The sequence below is a fragment of the Ciona intestinalis genome, unplaced genomic scaffold (genome assembly GCF_000224145.3).
Source record: "Ciona intestinalis unplaced genomic scaffold, KH HT000065.2, whole genome shotgun sequence".
Taxonomy (NCBI): Eukaryota; Metazoa; Chordata; class Ascidiacea; order Phlebobranchia; family Cionidae; genus Ciona; species Ciona intestinalis.
The window spans coordinates 131,061-157,383 of record NW_004190387.2 but is presented as its reverse complement, the minus strand read 5'-3'; the positions used below and the strand labels follow the sequence as shown (position 1 = coordinate 157,383).

The 26,323-nt window shown below is 35.0% G+C and overlaps 4 protein-coding genes across 4 annotated transcripts; 1 reads left to right on the top strand and 3 right to left on the bottom strand.

Annotated features, from left to right (window-relative positions):
- Positions 1-226: 226 nt before the first annotated feature.
- On the top strand, positions 227-8,597 carry LOC100185267 (myb-related protein B-like). Its single transcript, XM_002119440.3, has 18 exons — positions 227-516; positions 675-805; positions 1,109-1,293; positions 1,864-1,992; positions 2,302-2,452; positions 2,706-2,819; positions 3,118-3,228; positions 3,636-3,732; positions 4,073-4,193; positions 4,659-4,807; positions 5,274-5,374; positions 5,446-5,628; positions 5,904-6,022; positions 6,372-6,483; positions 6,673-6,780; positions 7,026-7,136; positions 7,351-7,677; positions 7,930-8,597. Exons 1-18 carry the CDS (start codon positions 285-287, stop codon positions 8,035-8,037), a joined length of 2,589 nt encoding a protein of 862 aa, XP_002119476.1. The 5' UTR covers positions 227-284; the 3' UTR covers positions 8,038-8,597.
- A 2,497-nt stretch (positions 8,598-11,094) lies between these two features.
- LOC100179753 lies at positions 11,095-13,259 on the bottom strand. Its single transcript, XM_026838182.1, has 4 exons — positions 13,159-13,259; positions 12,559-12,617; positions 11,930-12,075; positions 11,095-11,279 (listed from the first exon to the last, which is right to left on the bottom strand). Exons 1-4 carry the CDS (start codon positions 13,220-13,222, stop codon positions 11,231-11,233), a joined length of 318 nt encoding a protein of 105 aa, XP_026693983.1. The 5' UTR covers positions 13,223-13,259; the 3' UTR covers positions 11,095-11,230.
- A 1,535-nt stretch (positions 13,260-14,794) lies between these two features.
- On the bottom strand, positions 14,795-19,422 carry LOC100182906 (isoaspartyl peptidase/L-asparaginase). The gene is made up of 7 exons (XM_002121152.5): positions 19,241-19,422; positions 18,880-18,962; positions 17,364-17,506; positions 16,829-16,992; positions 16,374-16,522; positions 15,919-15,999; positions 14,795-15,383 (listed from the first exon to the last, which is right to left on the bottom strand). Exons 1-7 carry the CDS (start codon positions 19,387-19,389, stop codon positions 15,151-15,153), a joined length of 1,002 nt encoding a protein of 333 aa, XP_002121188.1. The 5' UTR covers positions 19,390-19,422; the 3' UTR covers positions 14,795-15,150.
- A 5,626-nt stretch (positions 19,423-25,048) lies between these two features.
- On the bottom strand, positions 25,049-25,438 carry LOC100180460 (putative methyltransferase DDB_G0268948). Its single transcript, XM_002119538.2, has one exon. It carries the CDS (start codon positions 25,436-25,438, stop codon positions 25,049-25,051), a length of 390 nt encoding a protein of 129 aa, XP_002119574.2.
- Between the last annotated feature and the right edge of the window lie 885 nt (positions 25,439-26,323).

Below are 26,323 nucleotides of genomic sequence, written 5' to 3'. Positions count from 1 at the left end.
TAGCTGTACAATTATATTTTTATATTGTAAACTTTTCAAAACTAAGGCGCATTGCAAACTATAGTTCTTTATTTAAATACAGCTTTAGATAGAGACAACACAGAATACGATTTACTAGTTTATTCTTTATGGGTGAGAACCTGCGGCGCCTGAGGTTTATGGGCCAAACTCGTTCTATTATTACCCTATTTTTATCCAGTTTAATCGCTTAAAATGTTATCGTTTTCTCTTCGCAGGAATTTCATTTTGAAGTTTCTTAATTCTTATTATTATTATTGCTGATAATGTTAAGCGTCCTCCAACCTACCAAACTATCATCATGCGAGCTTCGATCGTATGATAACGCTGACGTCATGGCCTCGTTACGTCACAATGACATCATGGATCACGGCGCGATGAATATGTACAGGATGGACTCGATTGGAAATTTCGCTTCATCAGAAGACTCATGCTCGTCGTCGAACTACGATCACGACTACGATGTCAAAACACCCCATATTTTCACCAGCAACCAAGGTAGTTTAAAAATAACTGGTTTTAATAGTTTATGATTGTTTATTACATACTTTCACCAATTTTGTTTTGTATTTTTTTGCGTTTTTTATTTGTAACGTGTAATTTTCCTAATTTTTTTGATTTTTTTGCCCTCGTCGTTAACGTTTGTGACGTCACAGGCATCGCTTGTTCGGGAAACTCGAAGAGAAACGCGAAGACTCGTTGGAGTCCTGAGGAAGATGAGAGATTAAAAAGTTTGGTTGATAAACACGGGGTTGACGACTTCCAGAAAGTTTCATCTTATTTTACGGTGAGGAAGCAAAAAAAATGTTTAAAGAAAAAAATAATAATATTATTTAAAAAAAAAAAATTTAATAACTAAATATATTATGAAAATTGGGTGGGTTGAAAAAATAGAATAAATATACCTTCCGTTTTTGTTATACTATGGGATGATCGCTGACGTGAAACGGATTTGATACGACGTAAACATCGCCAAGATAAATCAGCCCCATGTTTCTTTTTGTTATGAAAAGTTTAAATGTACATTTTTTATCAACGTGAATTTAATCGATTCGATTTTTTTCTGATTTTTGTCTGGCATTTTTCGCAGGATCGCTCAGACATTCAGTGCTTACAACGTTGGCAGAAAGTTTTGAGTCCTGAACTCATAAAAGGGCCCTGGACAAAAGACGAAGACGAGCTAGTTGTCGAATTGGTCAAGAAATATGGTCCGAAAAAATGGTCGCTGATCTCCAAGCATTTGAAGGGGAGAATCGGGAAGCAGTGCCGAGAGAGGTTTTCTTTTTTCTTTTCTCTTTTTCTTTTTTTTGTTTGTTGTTCTCTCGTTTTTCACGTGCGTTGGGATTTTATGCGTCCACGTACCGAATGAAATTATTCCACATTTATTTAACGTAATAATATTACTAAAGAAACAAATTTGTGAGATAAAAAAAACTTAAAATTCCTATTAAAATTCAGGGTATCGCAAAACAATTGTTAAAATAAAACAAATGTTTCAATAATCCAAATTTTTTACAGATTGTATAGAGATTAAAAACAGGTCTAAATTAAAAAGTAAAAACACCAAAACTACCCAAAATTATTAATAATACTTGAAATATTTGTTAACACCAATGGCACAACCATACAAAACTTTGTTCCGTCTTTATATGTTCTTGTACAAAAAACCATCGACATATCTATTTTAGATTAATAATACCTAAAATATGAAATGATCAATGATAATACTTTATTGTTACAAAAACCAAACATATACAAAAAACCAAACATATCTATTTTAGATTAATAATATATAAAATATATAATGGTAAATGAATAATATTAAAAATATATTTCTCCCCACAGATGGCACAATCACTTAAACCCTGATATAAAGAAATGTGCTTGGAGCGAAGACGAAGATAGAATCATCTTTGAAGCTCATAAGAGGCTTGGGAATAGATGGGCTGAGATTGCTAAGCTTCTTCCTGGAAGGTAAGAGCTAAGAAAATATTTTGTAAAAAGTTAATGAGAAAAAAAGCATTTAAAATTAATGTTGAACAGAACATTCTTTATAAAATTATTAAATTAATTACATTTTTTTTTAATGTTTTTTTTATTAGTTCAAGTAAAAACAAAATAATTACTTTTTCATTCTTAACTGCAAAATTTTGTTCTAAACAACTTCTGTAAAATAAGAATCCAAGTTTAAAAGATTTTTTTTTATTGTATTTATGTTAAGTGACAAAACAAAACAATTCTGCAATTTTTAAAATTAAATTGTTTTTGTTTCATTATTTTTAGAACTGACAATGCAATCAAAAACCACTGGAATTCTACGATGAAACGAAAAGTTGAAAATGAAGGTTATTTATCGGGTCCCATGCCACCGTACATTATCGATAAATTGGGACCCCTAGCAAGACACCCGCTCCTACCAATGTGGGATTCACAGGTGCGGCAGATTATTAGTTTTAGTAGATTACCCATATTAGTGTATTATGTTTTGTTGTCATTTTGTACAAAAGTTTTTAAAAAATTGTTCAAAATTTCCAATAAAAAATTGTTCACCAATATACAGTTTAAAAAAAATATTTAAAAATTGTTTAAAAACTTAAATTTAAAAAAGTTAAGTACAACTTACAATTTAGAAATAAAACTTAAAAAATTGTGAAACAAAAAAAATTTTAATGATTTTGTTCCCACAGAGCCAATTCACAAACATGATTGGCCAATTTCAAGTCTACACCCCTTCTCTTGATTCAACCAATCAGAACGCTTCGTTTGTTTTGTCACAATCACAGGATGGAGAGTTTTCACAGGTGAGAAATATAAAGAAAGGAGAATTTGAAATTAACATTAAACTTTGTTTTTAGGGTAACATTTCAGGTCTCAATTCATGACTTTAATTTTGTAATTTAGTTTTTTTTCCTTTTTCTGTAATTTTAAAAACAGGATTTTTAGATGTTTGCTGGGAGGTGTCTCCGTCCAATTAAATTTTCAACTTTAATTTTTTTTTAAATTTCGGTCAAAATTTATGACCTAATTCGTTTATAAACAATTTTTTTCCCCTTAAAACAATATCGAAATTTTTTTTGATTTCTCCCCTTTTTACACCAGGGAAGCAACGAAACAGAATCGGAAGAATATCATCTTATCAACATCAGTGGAGCACAGAGTCTTTCCCCTCTTAAAAGGATGAACATTATTCGCATCCCGGATCTAAACAAGGTGACTTTTAAAAGAAAAATCGTGAAAACTGAATAAAAATAACAGAATATCTGCTGCAGAAACTTTTTTAATACTTTTGTTTATTAAGAAAAACATGAAAAAATATTTAATCTTAAAAAGATTAATAAGGTGACAATTTTTAAAAGAAAAAATTCCACTGTGATTTTGCAAAAATGACCTAAAACTAAAGTAAAACATTAGAATGTAACTGTAACTTAGCTACAAAGTTTAAAACAAGGAGTAGAAGTTTTTAAAGTTTTTTTTCATTAACAAAAACAATTATTATAAAAATCATTAAAAAACTTATTTTTAATAAAAATTATATATAATATATATATATATATATATTTATTTAAAAAAAATCATTAAAAAAATTACTTTTTATTTAAATTATTTTTTTTCAACAGAATCCAACAGGTTGGACCCAGCTTAACCCATCCCAACCAGGGAATTCCCCTGTTACCCCAATAAAGTTCACCCACATGGCAAAGGCGGGCAAAACAGGTGAGTCATAGAAATGTTATAATAATGAACTATGCTTAATTTCTGGGTCCTCAGCTTTTTAAAATTAATAATTTTAGCTTGTCACTTATCAAACTTTTTTGTAAATCATTTTTTAGCGGCTCATTTGGTATAAAAACGTACTCTCTGATTAAGCTCTTGACAAATGACAGACGAAACGCCGGAAATACACAACGTTTTATACCAGATGAGCTGCTAAAAAAATATTTACATTTTGTCTGGTAGCAGAAGTAACAGAATAGTTTTTAACATTGTTGTGTACAAACAAATGTATTCGATTCTTTATATACTTGTTATATTACCAATCAACCATCTCCACCAGACGTGAGACTAACAAGCAAAGGACTGGCAACGCTCTCGCGTTGTTCAAACACGAATGGTCTTATCTCAATTACGTCACCAGCTGCTACGAAGTTCCTTTCCCCACCTACGATACTTAAACGGTGATTATTGGATTGAAATTTGCTATTTTGCATGTTTTTGCGAATACATATTAGTAACTATGTACTGGATTATTTTTATATAGCGTGGCTAAGTGGTTAGGTGCTTGCATTGTAACCAAAGGGCCCCGGGTTCGATGCTCTAATGATGGGGTAATACTAATTTACGGGAATACGCTAACGACGGGAATCGCAATCTAATTCACGGGAATACGGTAAAACGGAAAAGACGGGAAAAACTGCAAACTAATTTATGGGAATACGGGAACTTACGGGAATGTGTTTTGCAACTGACTGTGTATGTGTCAGATTTCGCTATTTGTATTTTAAGTATGTCTTTAGGTTAGGACTTTAAGTTGCCTAAAAATGGATAACAAATTGACAAATTGAATCAATTCGCGGCTATTGCAAGTTTGCAGCGTTTTAAATTAAAGGCTTTCAACTAATTATAACTTCTCCCCCACACAGAAAACGCCACACACGCAAGCAGTCACAGCCATTACCACGCTCATACAGCGCAAGCCAACCCCCAAGTGAAGTTAAGAGCTCAGTGTCACGTCAACTATCAATGGGGGCGGAACCTTTCAATGATTCTCAGATCACCGATGCCATGATAGGTGAGTAGTGTAGGGTGTGATGATAATATATAGTAGGATGGGGAAGTTGGGACACCTTTTAACTCTATTTTCTCGTCCCATGCAGTAGTAAACAAGGAACATTTAAAGAAATATAAAACTATATCCCCACAACTCCCATAGACTGTTGTTAATTGTTTAAAACACGATCAGGATATTTATATATTTTGTGCTAAAGGTGTCCCATCTTCCCCCACCCCACTATATATTCACGATTTAAAGTAAGTGTATAATGGTCGGTACAGGTGTAAGACCATTTTTTGGAAATTACTAAGAAAACGATTTAGATTTTTTAAGTTTTTGTAGAACGGTAATATTTTAGTTGATTTTGGAACTTTTTATTTTTTACACGTTTAGAAGAATCAAAAATCTAAAAAATGTAATTTAACTTGCTAATGAAAAATATAGAGAGAAGTAAAATAATAGAAGATTATTTTTTTTTTTTCAGACGAATTGATTGGTTCGACCAACGAAGGAACAACGAATGTTACGTCACAGATGCCTCCGACTGTCACGTCATCAAACCCCCCTATGACGTCACTAAACCCGGTAAAGAATTTTCCCCAAAAAATACGATTCAATGTAATTAAAAATTGAATTAAAACGATTTAATTTTTCAGATTGACTTTTCGCGTTTGACCTTTAATAACCCCGTGACCTCGAGTCAGCCGGTCGCGCCACAAGGTTACCAGAGTTCATGTCCAGAGATACGCAGCTACCCACATTATGTCATGTCGCAACAAAATCACAAAACACCGAACAAAACAACGCCGATCAAAAATTTACCTTTTTCACCATCGCAGGTAAATTGAACGATCGTTTTCCTTTCTTAACTTGTATAAAGGTCATGCGCTTTTAAACGTATCTAACTCTTAAGAACGTTAAAACGTAAAAACAAATAAAAAAATTAAACAAATTAAATAAAATTTACTTTTTTAAAAAACATTTTGTAAAATTTACTTTTTTAAAAAACATTTAAAAAACATAACTATTCTTATTTTCAAGTTTTAGGCAAATGTAACATGTTTGTATTTTTCCATGTTTTCAATATTATTTACATATTTCTTACTATTTACAGTTCATGAACAATTCCATGGAGATCGAGCAACCTTCTCTAACATCAACCCCTGTGAAAATAATAAACCCAGCTTTTCAGACTCCTGTGAAGAAGGGAGATCCCCGAAACAAGGAAAACAAGTAAGTTAAATCAATTTACCGATGCCGTGATACAGTAGTGCCTCTAGCTCGGGGGTTACAGGTTCGAGAATCGAGCCTGCAACCGTTGTGGGCGTTGTGTCCGTGGACAAGACACTTAACGACAATTGCTCCAACCTAATGGTCACTAATCGGTTGTCTAAATTGTCAACTATACATAAAAACGCCCACAAAGTTACATGCGTGGTAACTCGTAAGCGGGTACTAGTTGTGTGAAACAGATCACCCGTGTTATAACGACTATCGACTGCCGCTTTCTTATCATACGAATACAAATAAAAGCTACATTCATTCATTTATTAACGTTATATTAACCGGCTTTTTTTTCTAGTGGTTTCACTCCCGCATTCTGCCGTTCCATCGCGGAGTCTGTACCACGCACACCAACGCCGTTCAAAAACGCAATGGCGGCTCAAGTCATGAAACATGGTCCTATTAAAATGGTAAGTTGGCTGCATTGTGTATCTTTAATAATTTTGATACCCTTTAAAAAATGTTAACCTAATTTTGTTCACTTTATAGTTTCTAAATCGTAAGCAAAAAGAACAAAAGTTATGACATAAAATTTCTCCGAATGTTTTTTTTTAATTTTGTTCTCGTCTTCTAATTGGTCCAAATTCCACCAATCACAGCCGGACACTCCAAACTCATTAGACGACTTATTTGAGATGATCAACAGAGAAGAGAAAACGAATTATGAACCAAAACCTAAAAGGGCGAGAACCGACATCGAATACAAGGTTCGTTTTTTTCATTTTCTATACCTAATTTAGTTGTTAGGCTCGCTTCTGGGAGGATACGTGTTCGAGGCTCGTTGTCGCCACCATTGTGGGCTTATGTGTTCCTAGGCAAGACAGTTAGCGGCAATTGCTCCTTTAATCGATTTTGTTCATTTTATTAGCCGGGAAAAAAAACTATTGCCAAAAAAATCAAAAAAATATTGACAAAAAAAAACATTTTTTTATTTTTATTTTTCTCCTTACAGCCCGACCGCGTACGTAAGGCGTTGCTTCTCGGCGACGATTGGATGAAGACGCGATCCCCAAACATCAACTGTCAAGTGTCAATCAAAAGTGGGCTCGTCAAATCAGAACTGGTGGGTGGAGCTTATACTAACAGAAAATTATACGCCAATTAACCATTTTTTTACAGATTTTTACCATTTGTTTTATAATTTTTTGCCTAGAGTACCAATTTGTTGACTTATTTTTTGGCCATTTTTACCAGGGGTTTTTGGTTACTTATTTATTACTTATATTTTTACTAGTACTTGCCCATTTTTAACATTTATTTATCCATTTTTTCACCAGGACACCCAACTCTACCCACCCCCTCCAACCTTCGGCACCGAGCAGTTGTTCCCATCCAAGTGTGACGTCAAACAGGAACCGTTACCTAGCAACGGCTACGTCACGGGCGGGGAATACCCTCCTCTTTTCAACGAAACACCCGCCGAACTCGACTACGCCGACGAGTTGTTGGACGAAGACTTCACTCGTTTTTTTACCGATGACGATTCTGACGCCACTATCGCATCTTCGATGCTGACGTCATCGCTGACGTCATCAACGTGTTCACTACACTCCCTAATGAAACCAACAGTAATGGGCGACAGGAGACGAGCACGAGGGGCGCCGGTAAATAACCGTTTTGTTATGAATTGTCGTCAACCCAAGGCCACATTCTAAACCTAAAGCAACAAATTTTATCCACAAATTCAAAGCCGCTAATTTATAGCCGCAAATTCGTAACCTCTTGTCTCTCTTATCTGTTTCAAACCGGCTTTTAATTCTCGTGATATCCTTTTAAAACTGCATTTTTTATTTAAAAATTTTACTTTTTAAGATTTTTCACAAAAATTTAAATTTGACCTTTTTTTCTCTTTTCAGCTCGATACTGCCTGGGAGGAAATCGCTTGCGGTAAAACAGATGACCAACAAAGCATGACAGCGGCCGCTAAGTCGTATATGATGCTGATAAACCCATCACTGATATAAAGATCCCACCAACCACCACCCGAAAACTACATTCCAAGGGTGCCAAGTTCAAGCCCCGCCGAAGTGACTTTTAAAAGTGGTGAGAAACCAACGAAATGCTTCTATCTCTTTTTCTATTTATGAATCGAAAAATCCAACCACGAATCGCAGAGTTCATAAGTTTATATTCTATTTTTCTACCTCTTACGTCATCATCGTGTATAGTTGTGTACATATCTGCGCGAGCGCTATTTTAGTTTCAGTATTTTCGTCACGAGAAAGGTATCGTTCGCTGTGCTCGATGTAGTTTCGTGACGTCATGGCGGTGACGTCACAAATTCGTGACGTCACGGCGGCGACGTTATAAAATGCGGTATACCCAATTATTATAGCGCTTTTTTCAAAGGTGTACAGCTTTACGTACTAATGCATAAGAACGTGTGTTTATAAACATAGGTGCTGACTATCCATTCCGCTGCTATAGCACAAACAACAAACCATATTCTAACTTTACTATGTAGCAAAACAATGTTAAATATAAGTTGCTCGCTTGCCAGAATTTGCTGCTCAAAAACGACCGTTAAAAATCATATTCCAACTTTTCCTATGTCTGACTTCAGAATCATACCTTGTTGTTGCTGCTGGAATGACAAATATTATACAAACCACTTTATTGCGTATATAACTCTTAAACTACATAAGTTCCAGTCTGTAAGTAAAATGCTTACTATATAATATAGTTGGGCGGGGAAGATGGGACACATTTTCATTCTATTTTTTCGCCCCATTTAGTAGTAAACAAAGAACATTTAAAAAATTATAAAACCGTATCCTCACGACTCCCATAGACTGCTGTTAATTGTTTAAAACACGATCAGGATATTTGGATATTATGTGCCAAAGATGTCCCATATTTCCCCAACCCTACCATATTATAAGCCAAAGGTGTCCCGTCTTCCCCCACCCCACTATAATAATACGTACACACATTACTGCCGGACAACTAATACATGCACGCTACATACGTAGACAACTACACGGTTTCCTAATTGGTGCCCGAACACCCCGTTTATGTCTTGTTTTAACAACTTGCTGCTAAACCAGTGAAATAAATATCACAATAATATGTTGCAACAAATTTAACGTTATAGACCAGCGGTGTATAGAGACTGTAGAGTCTCCAGGAAAAGGGCCACCGGCTATAAAAACAAATATTGGCAAAAAATATTTAAATAATAATGAAATACAGTTTACGAAACGTACTTAAAACGCAGGCACTTTCTAATCAAACTTTTGAATCTTGACTTTTTTTATTTTCGAACAATTTTTTTTACCGTAATTTATACATTGTGTTGTTTTGTCAGTCAATTCTAATCACTTTTTTATTTATTCTTCAGTGATTTGATTTATAATTTTTAAATCGAATCCATTTTTTTTTGTTCCGTGATGAAAAATGAGCAAATTTTTGGTTTACCATTTTGAATTTTTCGTTGTATTTTTTGCTTTTTTTTTGTCAAGTTTTTGTTGTTGTTTTTTTAGCTTTTACTGTCGAAGCACTACTAACGTTGTTTATCAGCCTTGTTGTACAAATGTTCCGATGTGTTGTTAAATAAAAAAAATTACTGAAATTTTGATAGTGTTTTATATATATATTCGAAAAACTATTAAATTTTTAGAATCTTTGTAGAACATACATGTTTTATTTAATATATAATATGTTGGGGTAGGATGGTCGATGTTTCATTCTCCTTTCTCGTCCAATTTAGTTGTAAACAAGGAACATTTACTGAAATAAACAACCGTTTTCTCACCGCCCAAAAGATCCTTGTTATTTGTTCAAAACACGACTAGAAATAGCGAAAAAAAATATTCCAACGGTATTCATCTTAACCCACAATATAATATACATTACAGAGCTTTTTCTATTCTACTTAAAATCAAAAGTCGATATTTTTTCTACAGTCTTTTACCAGCAAACAGAGTGTCCAAGCCAAATTCGAAAAAATCTAAATTAAACGGACGCTTTGTTTAATGACCCATATCAGAACACTTAAGCGCAACTTTGCGTGAACCTGCAATGCAATTTATATTAACGCCATAGCTTAGTGGTTACGGCGCCCCAGGTTGCATGTTTCAGCTAAAAGCAAGTTACATTGATTCAACGTATAATTGCTTAGTGGCATATAATGGTTACCACGCCTATGCCTCTAGTCCGTGGGTTATGGAAGCTAAAGCAAGTTACATTGATTCAACTTCTAATTGGTAATAATGAGAGCAGGCAGACACTGCAATGCGACAGCAAGCGTTTCACTGTGAAACCACTGTAGGCAGAGACGCGTACAGTTGTGTGGCTGTGTGATCTTAGTATACTATTTAAGCCTTATATTATTTGAGCCTTAAGTGTAACAGTCAACTACATTGGTTTGCTTGTACGCAGTTTATTAATGTATTGGTTACTCAATGTAACATAAAAGTGATCAGAAAGTAAATAAAGGTTGCAGAGGGATAGAATTATATGTATAGTAGGTTGGGGTAAGATGGTACATCATGTTTTTAACCCGTTCTTCGTCCCACATGATAGTAAACAAAGAATATTTATAGAATTACGTAACCGTTATTCTCAAGATTCTGAAAAAATGTTGTCAATTGTTTTATTGTTATTTGTATGTGAGGTTTCGCTATTTTTGCTATTTTAGGAAATTAAACGATTAGTTTTATTGAATTGTTTTTTGACAACAGCATTATTTACTGTGCATATGAAACGAAATGATAGTTCATGGTTTGGATATAAAACTGCGGAATCGTAAACTGTACGACCAAAGCTGGCAGCGCTTATTTAGCTAAGTCTTTGCATACGTGTATACCTTAAAAACATATGTCCTTTTGTGTCGTTTAGTGACGTCCATAAATCTTGGGCATTTGCAACGTTGCAAATAAGCGCCAAATTTCTTTAAAAATTTTTAAAAAATAAACAAGAAATATGTACAGGCCGTTCGTAACACATATTACTCGCTTAAAAGCCGCCTGTGTTCCGCACATAAAATGCTTATATAATTATAAATTGTAACTTCCATGTTCGCAATACAGACGGTGTATGTTTTAACAATAACATTAACATTACAAGCCAAACTCATTATAGTGTATTACAAAATATTTCAAACAAAGAACGACCGCCATAATTGAGTATTTATACAAATGTCTCAAGAAGTTAGTTCTAACATTCTTCGTTTTCCTGTGATCCTTTATACACGGGCGGGGGGGTTCTGTTGGAAATCAGAATATTTTTATTAGTTAGATATTTGACTTCCAATTATTTTGCATGTCTCGAATTGGTATAGTAGGGTGGGGGAAGATCGGACACCTAATTATTCTATTTTCGTGTCGAATTTATTTGTAAACCAAAAATTTTGAAGAATTATAAAACCGTATCCTCACGATTCCCATAAACTGTTGTTAATTCTTTAAAACACGATCAGGATATTGGATATTTTGTGCTAAAGGTGTCCCATCTCCCCCACCCTACTATATATTCTTAGTAGCAACGCATGAGTCAATTTAGTAAAAACTTTTACAAAAATGTCAAAATGCTTGCTTTTCATATACGAATTATCCGTGTATACAAAACTTCATTCCGTCAATACGTGCAACCGTATTGACTTGCCATTTACAACATAGGTGTTATTAAATTGGATAAAACACGGTTAACACGGTTAGAACGTTATATATACAGGTATATAATCACCAAATGGCAGGAGAAAATAGAATGAAAATGTGTCCCATCTTACCCCACCTTACTATATCTATAAATTTAATTATCATCGAAAAACAAAAAAAACGGGATAGGCAAAGGCCTGTAATATAACTTGGGTTAAAATAAAACGTAGCCATTTAAGTATTAACATAAAATATTTACCCGTTTGCGAGATTTTTTCCAACCGTGTGACAGAACGTACAAAAGTTGCTGTATGATTCTCCTGTGACGTCACAAACAGGTGCATAGTTTCTCTTACATCCGCCCAATAACTGTTGGCATCTGCATTCCACCACTCCTGATGCCGCCTAATGAGGTGTTAATATGTTTAAATGTATTATTATAGTAGGGTGGGAGAAGATGGGACAGCTTATCATTCTATTTTCTAGTCCCATTTGGTAGTAAACAAAGGATATTTTCAGAATTATAAAACCGTATCTTCACGACTCTCATAGACCGTTGTTATTTGTTTAAAACATTTTGGATTATTATTTACTGTTTCTATTATTAATGAATGAATGCCTCTATACCAAAGGTAACAGGTTCAAGCGTCGAAGCTCGTCGCTGCCACCATTATTGCGTACGTGTCTTTTGGCAAAACCTAACAGTGAATGCTTCAACTTGATCAGTGCTTCCTTATTGTTTGTCTAAATTGTCAGCCAAACGGAAATTCAAAAGGTTACATACATCGTAACTCGTAATCGGGCACGTGGTGTATGAAACAAACCGCCACGCGCGAGGTTTAATAAGTTACATTCATTTAACAGCAGTAGCGCTTACAAACTAATCACCTTCACAAATAAGTTGCTTTTCGGACCACCCGGAATATTGTTGCAGTCGTATACCTTTTCTGAAAATAATATAAAATCTTTAATATCTATTATGTTGCCTATAATACAGTAATGTGGGGCAAGATAGGATACCATTATAACACCTAAACCCTATATTTTCTAATCGTGTTTTGAGTAGTTAACAACGCTCTTTTAGAGTAGTGGGGATACGGTTTTACATGATTCTGTAAGTATTCTTTGTTTACTACTATGGGGCTAAAAAAAATATTAAAACGTGCCGTATCTTACCCCACCCTACTATATAGTAGAGGGTGGGGAAAGATGGGACACCTTTGGCGCATAATATTTAAATATCCTGACCGTGTTTTAAACAATTAACAACAGTCTGTGGAAGTCGTAAGGATGTAGTTTTATATTTTTTTGAATGTTTTTTGTTTACTAATAAATGAGACGAGAAAGGATAGTTAAAATATGTCCCATCTTCCCCCACCCTACCTGTACATTTAAATAGTAAAAAGTGGTCGCTGTACCCCTTGTCATTGTCTATGTTATTGGTGTAGCTATATACATACATACATACATACGTACGTACACACATACCTTGAACTGCATTCGACGCGTAAACACCACATACTAGTAAACACAACAGAAATATATATTTCATTTTGTAACTTTTCAGAACTCTTCAAATCCAGTAGTAACTGCCAAATAATAAAGTTTTGTATTTATAAACCTAGGTTAAAACTGAATTTATGTATATATAGTAGGGTGGGGAAAGATGGGACACCTTTTCGTTTAGTTTTCTCTTTTCATTTGGTAGTAAACAAAGAACATTCAATGAATTATAAAACCGTATCTTCACGACTTCCACAGACCGTTGTTAATTGTTTAATACACGATCAGGATATTTGGATATTATGTGCAAAAGGTGTCCCATCTTCTTTCACTCTTATATGTGTGTTCTGTAAGCATAACCGTATAGTACTATGGAGTAAGACAAGAAACCATTCGCATCCCAATTTTGTTTTGAACAATTTACATCCTGTTTTAGAGTGGTGGGGCAACGGTATATGAATGAAAACTCTCACCATGTTACCCCGACCTACTATATATATAGTTTTAATTACAGCTTTGTTATTGTAACTTTAGGGTAAACCTATACAACTATAACCCTTTAACTTTAGAATAGCCTATGTACTGTAGCTTTACTATTTCTCTCACCCTGGCCTACTATATATAGTAGAGTGGGGGGAAGATGGGACATCATTTTATTTTCTCGACCCATTTTGGTAGTAAACAAAGAGCATTCAAAGAATTATAAAACCGTATCCTCACGACTCCCATAGACCGTTGTTAATTGTTTAAAACACGATCAGGATATTTGAATATTATGTTCTAAAGGTGTCCGGTTTTCTCCTGCCCTACTATATATAGCAATTACAGCTCTATCTATAACTAATAACTATAAAACTAGATAACCTATAAGCGTGCTGCGTATTATGCAAAATCTAACCTGTTTGTTTTGTGGCTTAGTTCTGTAGTAGCTTCACCTGTCTATACGTCACTTCCGCAACTGGAACGAGCTATGACTATGTATATTGTGACGTAATAAAGCACGAACAAAGGACAGCATGAGTCATCGCCACCACGTGACACTCGCGTAGTAACATATTTGGACATCCGGAAAACATTTGTTACGTCATAATAACCTCAAAGTAATTAATCTCACTTTATAAAAAGTACAACGAAGGTCAAACTATGATCAAAATTAAGAGAAATGTAAAGTAGGGCGGGGGAAGATGGGACACCCTTTCATTATATTTTTAGTTTGGCAGTAAATAAAGAAAATTTAAATAATTATAAAACTGTTTCCTCACGAGTCACGACCCCCATAGGCCTACACCGTTTTTGATTGTTTAAGACACGATCAGGATATTTAGATATAATGTGCTAAAGGTGTCCCAAATTCCCCCACCCTACTATAATTATAAACACGCGCACGCACTGCTGTACTAAATTAAATTTCGCGTAATTTGTAAATGTGTGGTAGTTCTATTTGCTGTTTTAATTTCCAAATATTGTAAAAACTTCTAAAATATTACCACTGTAAGGTACAGACTTCTTCCGTCGTATTTGGTAGTAAACTAAACATTTAAAGGGTTTAAACCGTAGGCACGTAACTATGCAAGACCTTAGATGCCAGCAGTTAGATTGTTGAATAAACTCTCAGGAAATATCAAAACGAAATATGACTATGTATATTGTGACGTAACAAAACACAAGGACAGAAATGAATTGTATCAAAATTGGGCATTCGAGCAAGTAAATTTAAAATATTTCATTTAAAATCATAAAACTAGGATAAAAAAAAATAAAAACCAAACTTCGTAGGAGAAAAAGAGACAATTTTTCTTTAATTTAAAAAAATAATATTTTAGTACAATTTAGAAGAAATATTATGCATCAAAATAAAAAAAATAGTTTGACGTAATAGTATAACACCAAGACCTAGAAAAAGTAAATGTAAAACGCTCTAGTTGGTACAGCTTGTTCGCTATAAATATACATAACAAACAAACTAAACCAAGAAAACTAGATTTTCTCTTGACGACCGTTCGTTTGGTTGGAGCCGTATTCAACAACGTTGTTTGAAGGGGTTTCGTCGTCGTTGCGCATCCCCCCAATGCGCGCCCATGTCATATGATTTGTCGAGTGCTGGACTCCTATACGCCCTCTAGCGTCCACTGATATAGCGCCACCATTGCCAGTCACTCTGCGCCGCATGTGGTTAAGAGCTTTGGTTGTCGCAGCGGTCGGGGAAAGACCTAAAATTAAAATTTGAGTTAAAAATAGAAAAATGAAATGCCATAGTAGGTTGAATTGAGATTGTATTTCTCTTTTCTCGTCCCATTTGGTAGTACACAACGAAAACTTACAGAATTATAAAACCGTATCTTCGTGACTCTAAAAGAGCGTTGTTAATTGTTAAAAACTTTGTGTATGGTAGCGGTGGGGGGGTTGCTTTTAATTTTTTTGTCGTCCCATTTTGGCATTAAACAATGATTATTTACCCAACTTACCGTAGCTCTGCTCGGTTGGGGTAATATGAGACATTTTTAGTTCTCTTTCTTGTCTTATTTGGTAGTAAACAACGAATATTTACAGAATTATATAACAGTATTTTCTTGACTCTAAAATGTATTCATGACTCTAATTAAAAATTGTTTGTGGTATTTTTACGTGTAATAAGGTGGGGGAAGAAAGGACATGAATTTATCGTCCCATTTGATGGTAAACAAATCTTATTCACAGAATGCAACCGTTATAGTAAAATGAAACTTCTTATCGAATAGAACTTACCGTGTTCAACATGCATTGCAATCAATCGCGCGAGATTTACTTTCATAATAGATTCCCCGTGACCGGTCGTTGATACAGCGGCTGAGTGTAATATACAAAGTTGTAATACTGTTTATTAAAACAACATATTTATTAAAACAACATAGAACAACATAACATAAACTTGTTTGTCTCTTTGAAAAGCAATAGCAAAGATCGTTTAAAAAAGTGGTATAAAATATAGTTTAGACATCTTTTCTTTTAGACTTTGAAAAATGTGCTTCTAAACGTTTCATGTCGGCGCCATGACGCACAAGTCAGGATAATTGTTATTGCGCCGCCTCGCGAAAATAATAGAAATAAACCATTTACTGATTATTTCGATTAGAGACTTGTTTAAACGACGTTATTTGATTTGCCTAAAGTTATAAAAACTCAAAACAATGATTTGCACAAACTTAAAACTTTGTTCTCACCGGATTCGTTATCCGCGAAGCCCCCACAGCCCGATAAAGGGGAATCGGAGACCCTGCCTGGTAGTTGTGATGCGATACCCCCTGTTGAAGTGGCGCATGCAAGGTTGCCATGTACATCGAGCGCAACTGCTCCAACCGTGTCGTGCCCGCTGTAAAATATATTGTTAAATTTTTAATATAATGAGGTGGGGTAAAATGGGACTTGTTTTCATTCTATTTTATTGCCCCATTTAGTAAGCAAAAAGTATTTACAGAATTACATAACCGTAGCAAATGTAAAACAGCTTTGTTAATTGCTAGAAATCTAGTATTTGCCTTTTGCCGAAATAAAGACGGTAAAAGTTTTTTTAAGTATAGACGTTACCAAAATCAAATAGTAACTATAAATAACAGACGTTCTGAATTGTTTCGTCGTCTGTTTTGAGCAGCTTCAAAACCTAAAATATATATCTTACTCTTCGCTGCTGAAGAAATCCTTGATGACATTTTTGTATGCTGATTTATTTTTCCAATTTTCCCTGCATTCTTCCGTGACAAAATACTCTGGGGATTCTTCCGCTAGGTTGTGCTCCCGAGCCATCTTTAGCGACGCCGGGCCGTCCAGGAGACAATGATGGCTCTGTGACGTCACATACGGTAAATGACTTTAAGCAAAACAAACAAACTCAATTACAACAACACAAAAGCCGGAAATTAAAAATGATCGCATTCGCATTGTATCCGTTCACGCCTTATCTTCTATAGCGAATATATAAACATAATCTAACCGAACCAATAACGTACTGGCTTTAAACCGTACATAGAAATGCTTAAATAGATTACATTATTTTAGTAGCAAGAAGTAACATAAAATTTTGTATTTTTTTGTAAGTAACGTGGGCACCACAACTCCCATATAGACCGTTGGTAATTGTTTAAAACACGATCAGGATATTTGAATATTATGTGTCAAAGGTGTCCCATCTTGCCCCGCCTTATATGCATACATACCTCATATAGGACTAGCTTGGCCGCCTCAATCGGGTTCTTGATAAGTTTAAGGCTGACCACCCCTCCTATATCACAGGTGTCCCCACGCATAACCATCGCGTGCATCTCAACTTCGCCATCCGCGTTCAAGTCTGAACCACGACCTGAATTTAAAAAAGTTAAATGCCATAAATACAAAAAAGGATATAGTAGGGTAGGGAGAGATGGGACACCTTTAGCACATAAAATTAAAATATCCTGCTCCAGTTTTAAACAATTAACAACGGTCTATGAGAGTCGTGAGGATACAGTTTTATAATTTTTTGCATGTTATTTGTTTACTATCAAATACGGCGAGAAAACAGAATGAAAAGGTGCCCTATCTATCCAAACCCGACTATAACTCAAAATTTGTAAAAAAAATCACAAACTTGAATAATAAACTTATTGGAACCAAAAACACTCCATAATTTTATTGCAAAACTTTAAAAACTGATTAATTTTTCTCGTACGCTGTAGGCTATAAAGTTGATTGAACTTGCGGTCACTGTGAAACATCCGTTAAATTTATTTCAAAACTATAAAAAGTTGATTAATTTTGCGGTAAATGATAAAAAAATGATTAAACTTGTGGTATAGTATTAAAAAACGACTATTAAATTTACTGTATAAAAAAATCACTAAATTCATTTTAAAAATTAAAAAATATAAATAATTTTGCTGTACGATATAAGAAATTGATATGAATTTGCGGTACAGTATAAAAATGATTAATGAACCTGCAGTAACTATAAAACATTTATTGAATTGACTTCAATATAAAAATTCTTAATTTGCTTTACGATGACGGTAAATAAGTCACATTCATTCAATCAATTGTAAAATTCATTCATTCATTCATTCAATTGTAAAATTCACTACAATACTGTAATGTCATAAGTCGCCCGCCCCTTCAATGTAAACATTCCAATTATCGGTTTGTTTGCGCAGGCCACACTTTAAGTTATGGTTCAAAACACCTGTTAACCTTAACGCTAAAGGTCGCGGTCGGGAAATGCGTTTCAGAATAGGTTCAAAGTGGTGTATTTAAATTTTATAATAGGGTGGGGTAAGATATGTAATTTTTATCGTCCCATTTAGTAGTAAACAAAGAACATTCAAGCAATTATAAAACTCTATCCTCACGACTTCCATAGACTGCTGTTAATTGTTTAAACACGATCAGGAGATTTGGATATTATGTGCTAAAGGTGTCCCATCGTTTTTAAATAAGAAGATCTTCGCTATCGTTTTCGAAGGGGTTAATAAAAGTATTATATAGTAGAGTGGGAAAAGATGGGACACCTTTATCACTTAATATCCAAATATCCTAATCGTGTTTTAAACCATCACCAACGGTCAATGGGGGTCATGGGCATATAGTTTCATAAATTCTTGAATGTTCTTTGTTAACTACTAAACGGGGCGAGAAAATAGAGATAAAAGGTGTCCCGTCTTCCCCCAACCTACTGTATATTAAATTATCCCCTATATTTACCTGCGTCAAACCAAGGGTTATCCTCTAAACAAGCAACTGCGGCAGTCACAGCGTCCACACAGTTTCCTCCTGCAGCAAGAACCCTATAAATAAAACACTTTATTTAAAAAATTATACAAAAATATGAATTTTTTGATCCAAATTAGTTCAAAAAGTGCTCGAACCCAGTGGTTTTTATGGGTTGTCTAAATTGTCTGCCATACATTACAAAATGATCTCCCAAAGTTATAAACGTGGTAACTCATTACTGGGCTTACGTGCGTATACCAAAACACCCGTGTTATACGACTGTCGTTGCCCCGCCACTCGAGAATGAATGAAGCTAAATTTAATTATTTAGTTTAGTTTCCACACCACTTACTTATGCCCTACAATAGCCGCTTGTTTGACCCCTTCTTCCGATGGTTTTATTTTGTGTTGGGGAATATTACAAGCTCCTCCATGTACAACAATTACTGGTAATATATTTGTACCATTCGTAACATTCGTACCGTTTACTGTACCGTTCATACTACACTTCACACAGTACTTAAATCTAAAAACCTATAAAATCAAAAGCCTATAGTTAATACAAAAACCACTTTACTAAAACGCCCACGCAATTTTTTACACAGTATACGTAGCCATAATATCGCAAAACAAAGCGTTAATACCAAAACTATACTGAACGATCACACAATTATACAAACAATACATTGACCACCGTCGAAAACGCAAACTACCGTTCGTACAAACTACACTAAAATGAACCTATTTTATATAAAAAGAACCAAAAATATTCGTTAACGCAAAAAAACTATACTGAACCGATCGCGCAATTCTTGACACAGTTTTAACTGCTATCTAAAATACGTAAACTACCCGCCCATACAAACTACACTGGAACGAACCTAATTAAGTCTAAAAATAAACGACAATACGAACGTTATTGTAATGCTCATGTAATGAACTGCCGAAGCAGACCAGAGTTGACGCACCGTTTCTATAACTCAGATATGCCTCTTCACATTCGACGTCACACATGGACCTACATGAGGCGTGTGGGGGGGCGTGTTCTTCCGCGCCAATCACATTCGTACAGTTTCGTCTAGGCTCCAGCCAAGCGATTCGCAGTTAAATAGATTTTTAAATAACTCTACATTTTTCAAGGCGACCTTGTAACTTGATACTAAAACCTGTTTGTAAAAGTCGTCGAGCTTTTGCTTCTGTCTTTAAATAGTAACTTCATGCCTCAATAAATAAAAACATTGTTAATTACCCTTTCACACGTGAAGGAACTCAATACTTCCTTCAAATCCGACCTTGTAACTAAACGCTAAACACCTGTTGAGTCGTCGAGTGTTTTATCTTTAAATAGCAACTTTATGCCTCAATAAATAAAAACATTGTGTCCATATTAACCTTTAACACGTAAAGGAACTGACTTTTTCTAAGCCTGCAAAACCAATGTAATATGCTCACAATTAAACCTAGCTATTAACCCTGTCCGCTACAATAACTAGTACATTTTTTAATGCATCGCGTTGCATCATGCCAACACATTATGTCGCGTAACGAAACATTACGTCATCTTCGGCCCGCCACTTAATTATATACAAGTACCTATGTAGAGGATTGCAAAGTATATATACCAGAGTGGGGTAATACGGGACACCTTTAGCACATAATATCCAAATATCCAGATTGTGTTTTAAACAATTAACAACGGTGTATGGGAGTCGTGGGGATATGGTTTTAGAATTCTTTAAAAAACAAAGTATTGTGGGGCAAGACGACACACCTTAAGCACATAATATCCAAATATCCTGATCGTGTTTTAAACAATTAACAACGGTATATGGGAGTCGTGAGAATACGGTTTTATAATTCTTTGAATTTTTTTTGTTTACTAACAGATGGATTGAGAAAATTAAATGAAAAGGTGTCCCATCTTTCCCCACCCTACTACGTGATGTCACCAATTTTATGACTGTTAGTTAACTATGTAGTAATCAAACATTTGTTCGTGTAATATAGTAAGGTGGGGTGAGATGGAACACGCCTTTTTCATACTCTTTACTCGTCCTATTTGGTGGTAAACAAAGAATATTTACAGAATTATATGACCGCGTATCTCCGCGACTATAAAATAGCGTTGATAATTGTTTAAACTTCGATTAGGAAATATGAGAAAATTAGTTGAAACTGTATCCAGTCCTACCCCACATTACTATTTTAAACAAGCTTAAAATACTGTACATGCCGCAAAATTCACCGCAGTTAAAAGTTTAATTGCACATTAGGTGCCCACGGTATCTTACCCCACAGCACTTTATTATGATGACCTAAATACGATTGTCTATAACTCTATACTATATAGTATATATATTAATTCAGTAACTCGTCCACCATATACGTCACATGTATATAGGATGTATTGGCGTAAAAATACGTCAAGGCACAGCCAGGTTCGGTATATAAACAATGTTTGGGTATTTAAACAAAATTTTGAAATGTTTATATACCGACCCTAGACACAACATTCGACACTCTACGCATAACGCAATGCCTTCTTGTTTACACAACCTGCGCCAGCTCCGTTATTTACCAGCAACTCATTGGCATAAATTACATATGTTTTATTCATATCGGCTTTAGAGTTGGGTGGTTTTAGCAGTGGCTATCACTTGTGTTGTGTTGTTCACTCGAATCTATAAGCTCAATTATATACTATTGTCTTCTAGTTAAATTCCTAGAAACATAGCGCCTTCTGTAATAGGTTATTTTATAATATACCAAATATGTGTTATTCTCCTCAAGTAAGATTCCAGTTAATTTCATTTCATTGTACATAGTATGCACATTGTAGTATGGGAGAAGATGGGACACATTTTATTTTATTTTTTCGTCCCATTTACTAGTAAACAAAAAAAACAATAATTATAAAACACTATCCTCACGACTCCCATAGACTGTTGTTAATTGCTTAAAACACGATGAGGATATTTGGATATTATGTGCTAAAGGTGTCCTATTTCCCCACACTACTAAATAATTATATTATATGGAGAATTGTACAGGCTTTCCACCTAAACCATACTAAACAGATTATCCTACGCAGTTCACTGACCGACTACTTAACTTAAAACTCATTTTAAATAAATTATTTAACTGGTAGCCTATTTGTCTGCCTTGGTATGCGGCCGTGTTAGGTATATTTACAACGCGTAGCTTCCTCTGCCTGCAATACTGTGATTGTAGAAAATATCTGACTAACAGTTCTTGTATGCTGTACTACTTCCTGTTTTTAATCCACACTAACAGAAATTACCGGCAGTCGCTTCGATGTAAGCGCTACAAGTCTTGTTTCTGGCTAATAATAAGACTCCAACCAAACGTAATGGCAAATATAAGCAGCAGACGGTAGAATGCCCAAGAGATTAGCACACGTTGATAGATCAATTGGATTCCATTGTAACAGAAATGGGAAAATGGCTTATATTGATTTGTAAAACTAATCACTTATAATTTAAGGTTAAATCGGACTTAAAACATATATTTGCTTTTTGTGTCATGTTCAAAAATCACAAAGCAAATTACAGTTCATATAGTAGAGTGAGGGAAGACAGGACACCTTTAGCACATATTATCCAAATATCCTGATCGTGTTTTAAACAATTAACAACAGTCTATGGGAGTCATGAAGATACGGTTTAATAATTTTTTAAATGTTTTTTGTTTACTAGCAAATGTGACGAGAAAATAGAATGAAAAGGTGTCTCATCTTCCCCCACCCTACTATATAACTGGTAAAACGTTTAAGTCCACGCTTAATACAACTATACATTGAAGTGTTGACATAACAACCTACATTTTTTACAGGCCACGCATCCTGGCCTTATTGCGTTTAGCACTATGTATGTGAATCAAGCGTATATACATGCTATAGCCTACTCAATACATATATATATATATTGTATATTGTGTATACGATTGCTAAGTCATTTTAATTAAATCCTACATTGTTTTGGTTGTCAGGCTTTATGGCAACTTTTATTAAAATAAAAGGCACTACTCTCGAGATGTCAAATATTCGTGTTTTTAAATATTAATGTTTTATATTTACTTTTTTTTATTAGTAGGGTGGGGAAAGATGGGACACCTTTAGCACAAAATATATAAATATCCTGGTGGTGTTTTAAACAATTAACAATGGTCTATGAAAGTCGCGAGGAAAAAGTTTTATAATTCTTTAAATGTTCTTTGTTTACTGCCAAAATGTACGAGAAAATAGATGAAAAGGTGTCCCATCTTCCCCCATCCTACTATTTGTCTCTTCTCTTTGATTACGGTAGCAAAGATTTATAAATATTTTAAACCAAAGGACGACAAAACAAAAAATAAAGCGACAAAACAACAGTTGTAAACCAACACGCTTACAGTTAAAAATAACATATTTATTACTGAAAGGAAATAAGCGTAGTCGCTATACCTACTGTCCTAGTATATACTGAACATATGTTTTGAGACACTGTATTATAATTATATGTTAAGGCCCATTATGCCCCAGCGTTTCTTTTATTGTTTTGCAAATGGTGGATAAACATGGTAAAGTATGAATACTTTTGTAAACAATGTATATAAATATAGTAGGGTGGGGTGACATGGGTCATGTTAAATTCTCTTTTCTTGTTCCAAGTTTGACCATGCGACTATAGAAGAGTTAAATGTTAAAACACGAATTAGAAATTGGAAAAACCGAAGTCCCATTTTACCCCACGTACTATATCATATATATATATATATATAGTTCTTTGGTTGCAATTTTTCTGCATCGTTGTTATTTAGGCGGAAAATGTTGGTCACTTTTTCCTAGAAGTAGATAACATTTGATATTGGTAAGTTTCGTAGTAACACTGTCTGGCGCCGTGGCAAAGTGGGTAGCGCGCCTGCAACTAAGCGGTATTGGGTTCAAGGCTCGTCGCTGCTACTATTGATGGCGTATGTGTCCTTGGGCAAGACACTTAACGGCGATTGCTCCAACCAAGCGGTCACTAATGGGTTGTCCAAAATATCAGCCATACATAACAAAGTTTAAAACAAATCTAAAGAAGAAATAATCACTTACGAATTAACATACATGGTAACTCGTAAGCTGATACGCCATGTTATAACGACTGTCGTTTCCAGCCACGCGAGGATAAAGTAAGATTCATTCATTCACTCTAGCTTCCCCAACACTGACTGAATAACAGACACATCAGCCACATTTGAAGAGATTACTTGTGTATACAGTATTGAAATGACAATTATATGCATGAATATGTAAATGGCAATACCTAATAGAAGGTACACAAGTGTGGGGTAATATGGGATACTTTAGGTGCGTATTGTCCCGTGTTTCCTAATCGTGTTTTAACAGTTAAGAACGTCACTTTAAAGAGTCGTTATAGAATATGTATTAAAAGTTTTTTAGCGCTCTCTGTTTACTACGAAATGGAAGGATAAAAGAGAATGATAACATGTACCATCTTACCCCAAACCTAATAAATTTAACTTGAAGTGTAATGTTCCTAGCATAATTGTGTAATTTATGTTTTTCAGTGTTCTTTGTTTACTACCAAATGGGACGATAAAAGAGAATGAAAACACATACTGTCTCATTCCAAACCTGATAAATTGAAACTAGCTAAGGTAAGTTATTATTTTGACTTTTCAGCTATTGTGACGAAGAAATTAAAGATGACTTTCATTTTGACATCTGAGTTTTCCATCTGCGCACACCCCCAACTTTCTTTGAGCGACTTCACGAATTGTTCGGTGTAATCCAGTTCGAACAATCTTGCTTTGCGTTCTTCTGCCGAAAGTCCCTCTAGCTCTATTTCTTTGCTTTTCATGTAAGGTTCATAAACATCAATTGACTGTAGAAATCCTTTCACGTCAACAAGCGACCATAAGTATTCCTTCGATAAATTGTCGCATCGCCATTTATTTGGAAAGGGCATTTCATTCATGACTTGTTGGTTTTTGTCTCGACCGTGGGCATGAATTCGGTCAAAAACATGAATAAACTTCGTTGGGAAACCGAAAGCTTCATACATCAGTTGACTGCCTATTTCTGACAGCTTATCAGCGCCACTACCGGTTACAGTTAGCGGAACCACATCTGGTGCATAGTATCCAAAAATGATCAAGCGACCGCCGGGACACGGTTGGCTTCTTCATAAAACTTCGGTCGATCGAACCAGTGTACAGCAGTTCCCACTGTGATGACGTCAACACTGACGTCATCGCGTGGTAATTTCTCAGCATTTCCTTGTTTATAAGTCACGTGAGCAAACTGGTTTTGGGATCTCGCTTCTTTGAGCTGATTCTCGCTCGGATCGATGGCTAGAACTTGATTAAAATAAGGGGCAAATATATTCACTGATTGCCCGCCCCCACAACCAACATCGAGCAGAAAATCCAATTTCTTTCCGTTCAATTCCACCAAAGTTTCTGCGGCAAGCTGGGCCGGGTAGTGAGGCCGAAACTTTTTATATTTTTCCGTAACTGACTCATTTTCGTAAAATCTTAGCATTTTGTTTTATAAGTCCTCAGGAGTTATAATTGCGCTTCTATGAACCTTATTTTTTTGAAATGAGCGGCATGAACGAAGAACAACTAAACGTGCTTCCTTTTCGCTTCCGTAGTCGTGATATATTTTTTTGCGCATGTTTATGTAAACATTATTTACTTGCTAAGGACAAGTTAAGATGGTGAAAAATTCAAAGAAATGAAAAAAAATTGTCCCTTTGGTCACGATAACGAAGAAGGGGGGGAGTTCACAAAAGCGTAAGATGGGTGGTAACGGTAAAACTACAGTTGCACCGGTAGCACAATATTTCCATGGTCACTTACGTGCCTTGTATCTTTGCCAACTCAACCTACAACGGTGGTGCGCGCATTAGGAAAGTAAGAGAAAGAACTGCAGAGATGAGCGCTCGAAATACACGCGGCATGAGAAGGGTCCAGTCTCTTTTTACTACGCACAAAAAAATGCGGGTGCGAGTTTCGACACAAACAAGTCACTTGGCTCTACCGATCAAGGTTGTTGTATTTTCCTGTAGAAAACTAGAGAGCTAGTTAACATTCTACCGAGTACAATCAATTTGTGATGAAAAACATATACTCAAATGTTCTTTTTAGCGATTTATGTAAACATTTCGGCGTTTTAGTCAGTTTTAAAAGGAATAATTATTCTATGGACGAACTCGTTGTATTTTTACCAGACTCATATGTTTGCGGTTTCATCTTGGGCATGACAAAGCGTTTTTAGCGTGTTTGATCTACGCTGGTGTATACGTGTAGCACCAACCGGAAACTAGAGCATTTTTCAGTCACTGCTGTGGCGGGTTTTGTGCCGGAAAACCTCTGCTATCATATACAGTTAAAGATAAGCAGTTTGTTCGATAAAAATCAGTGT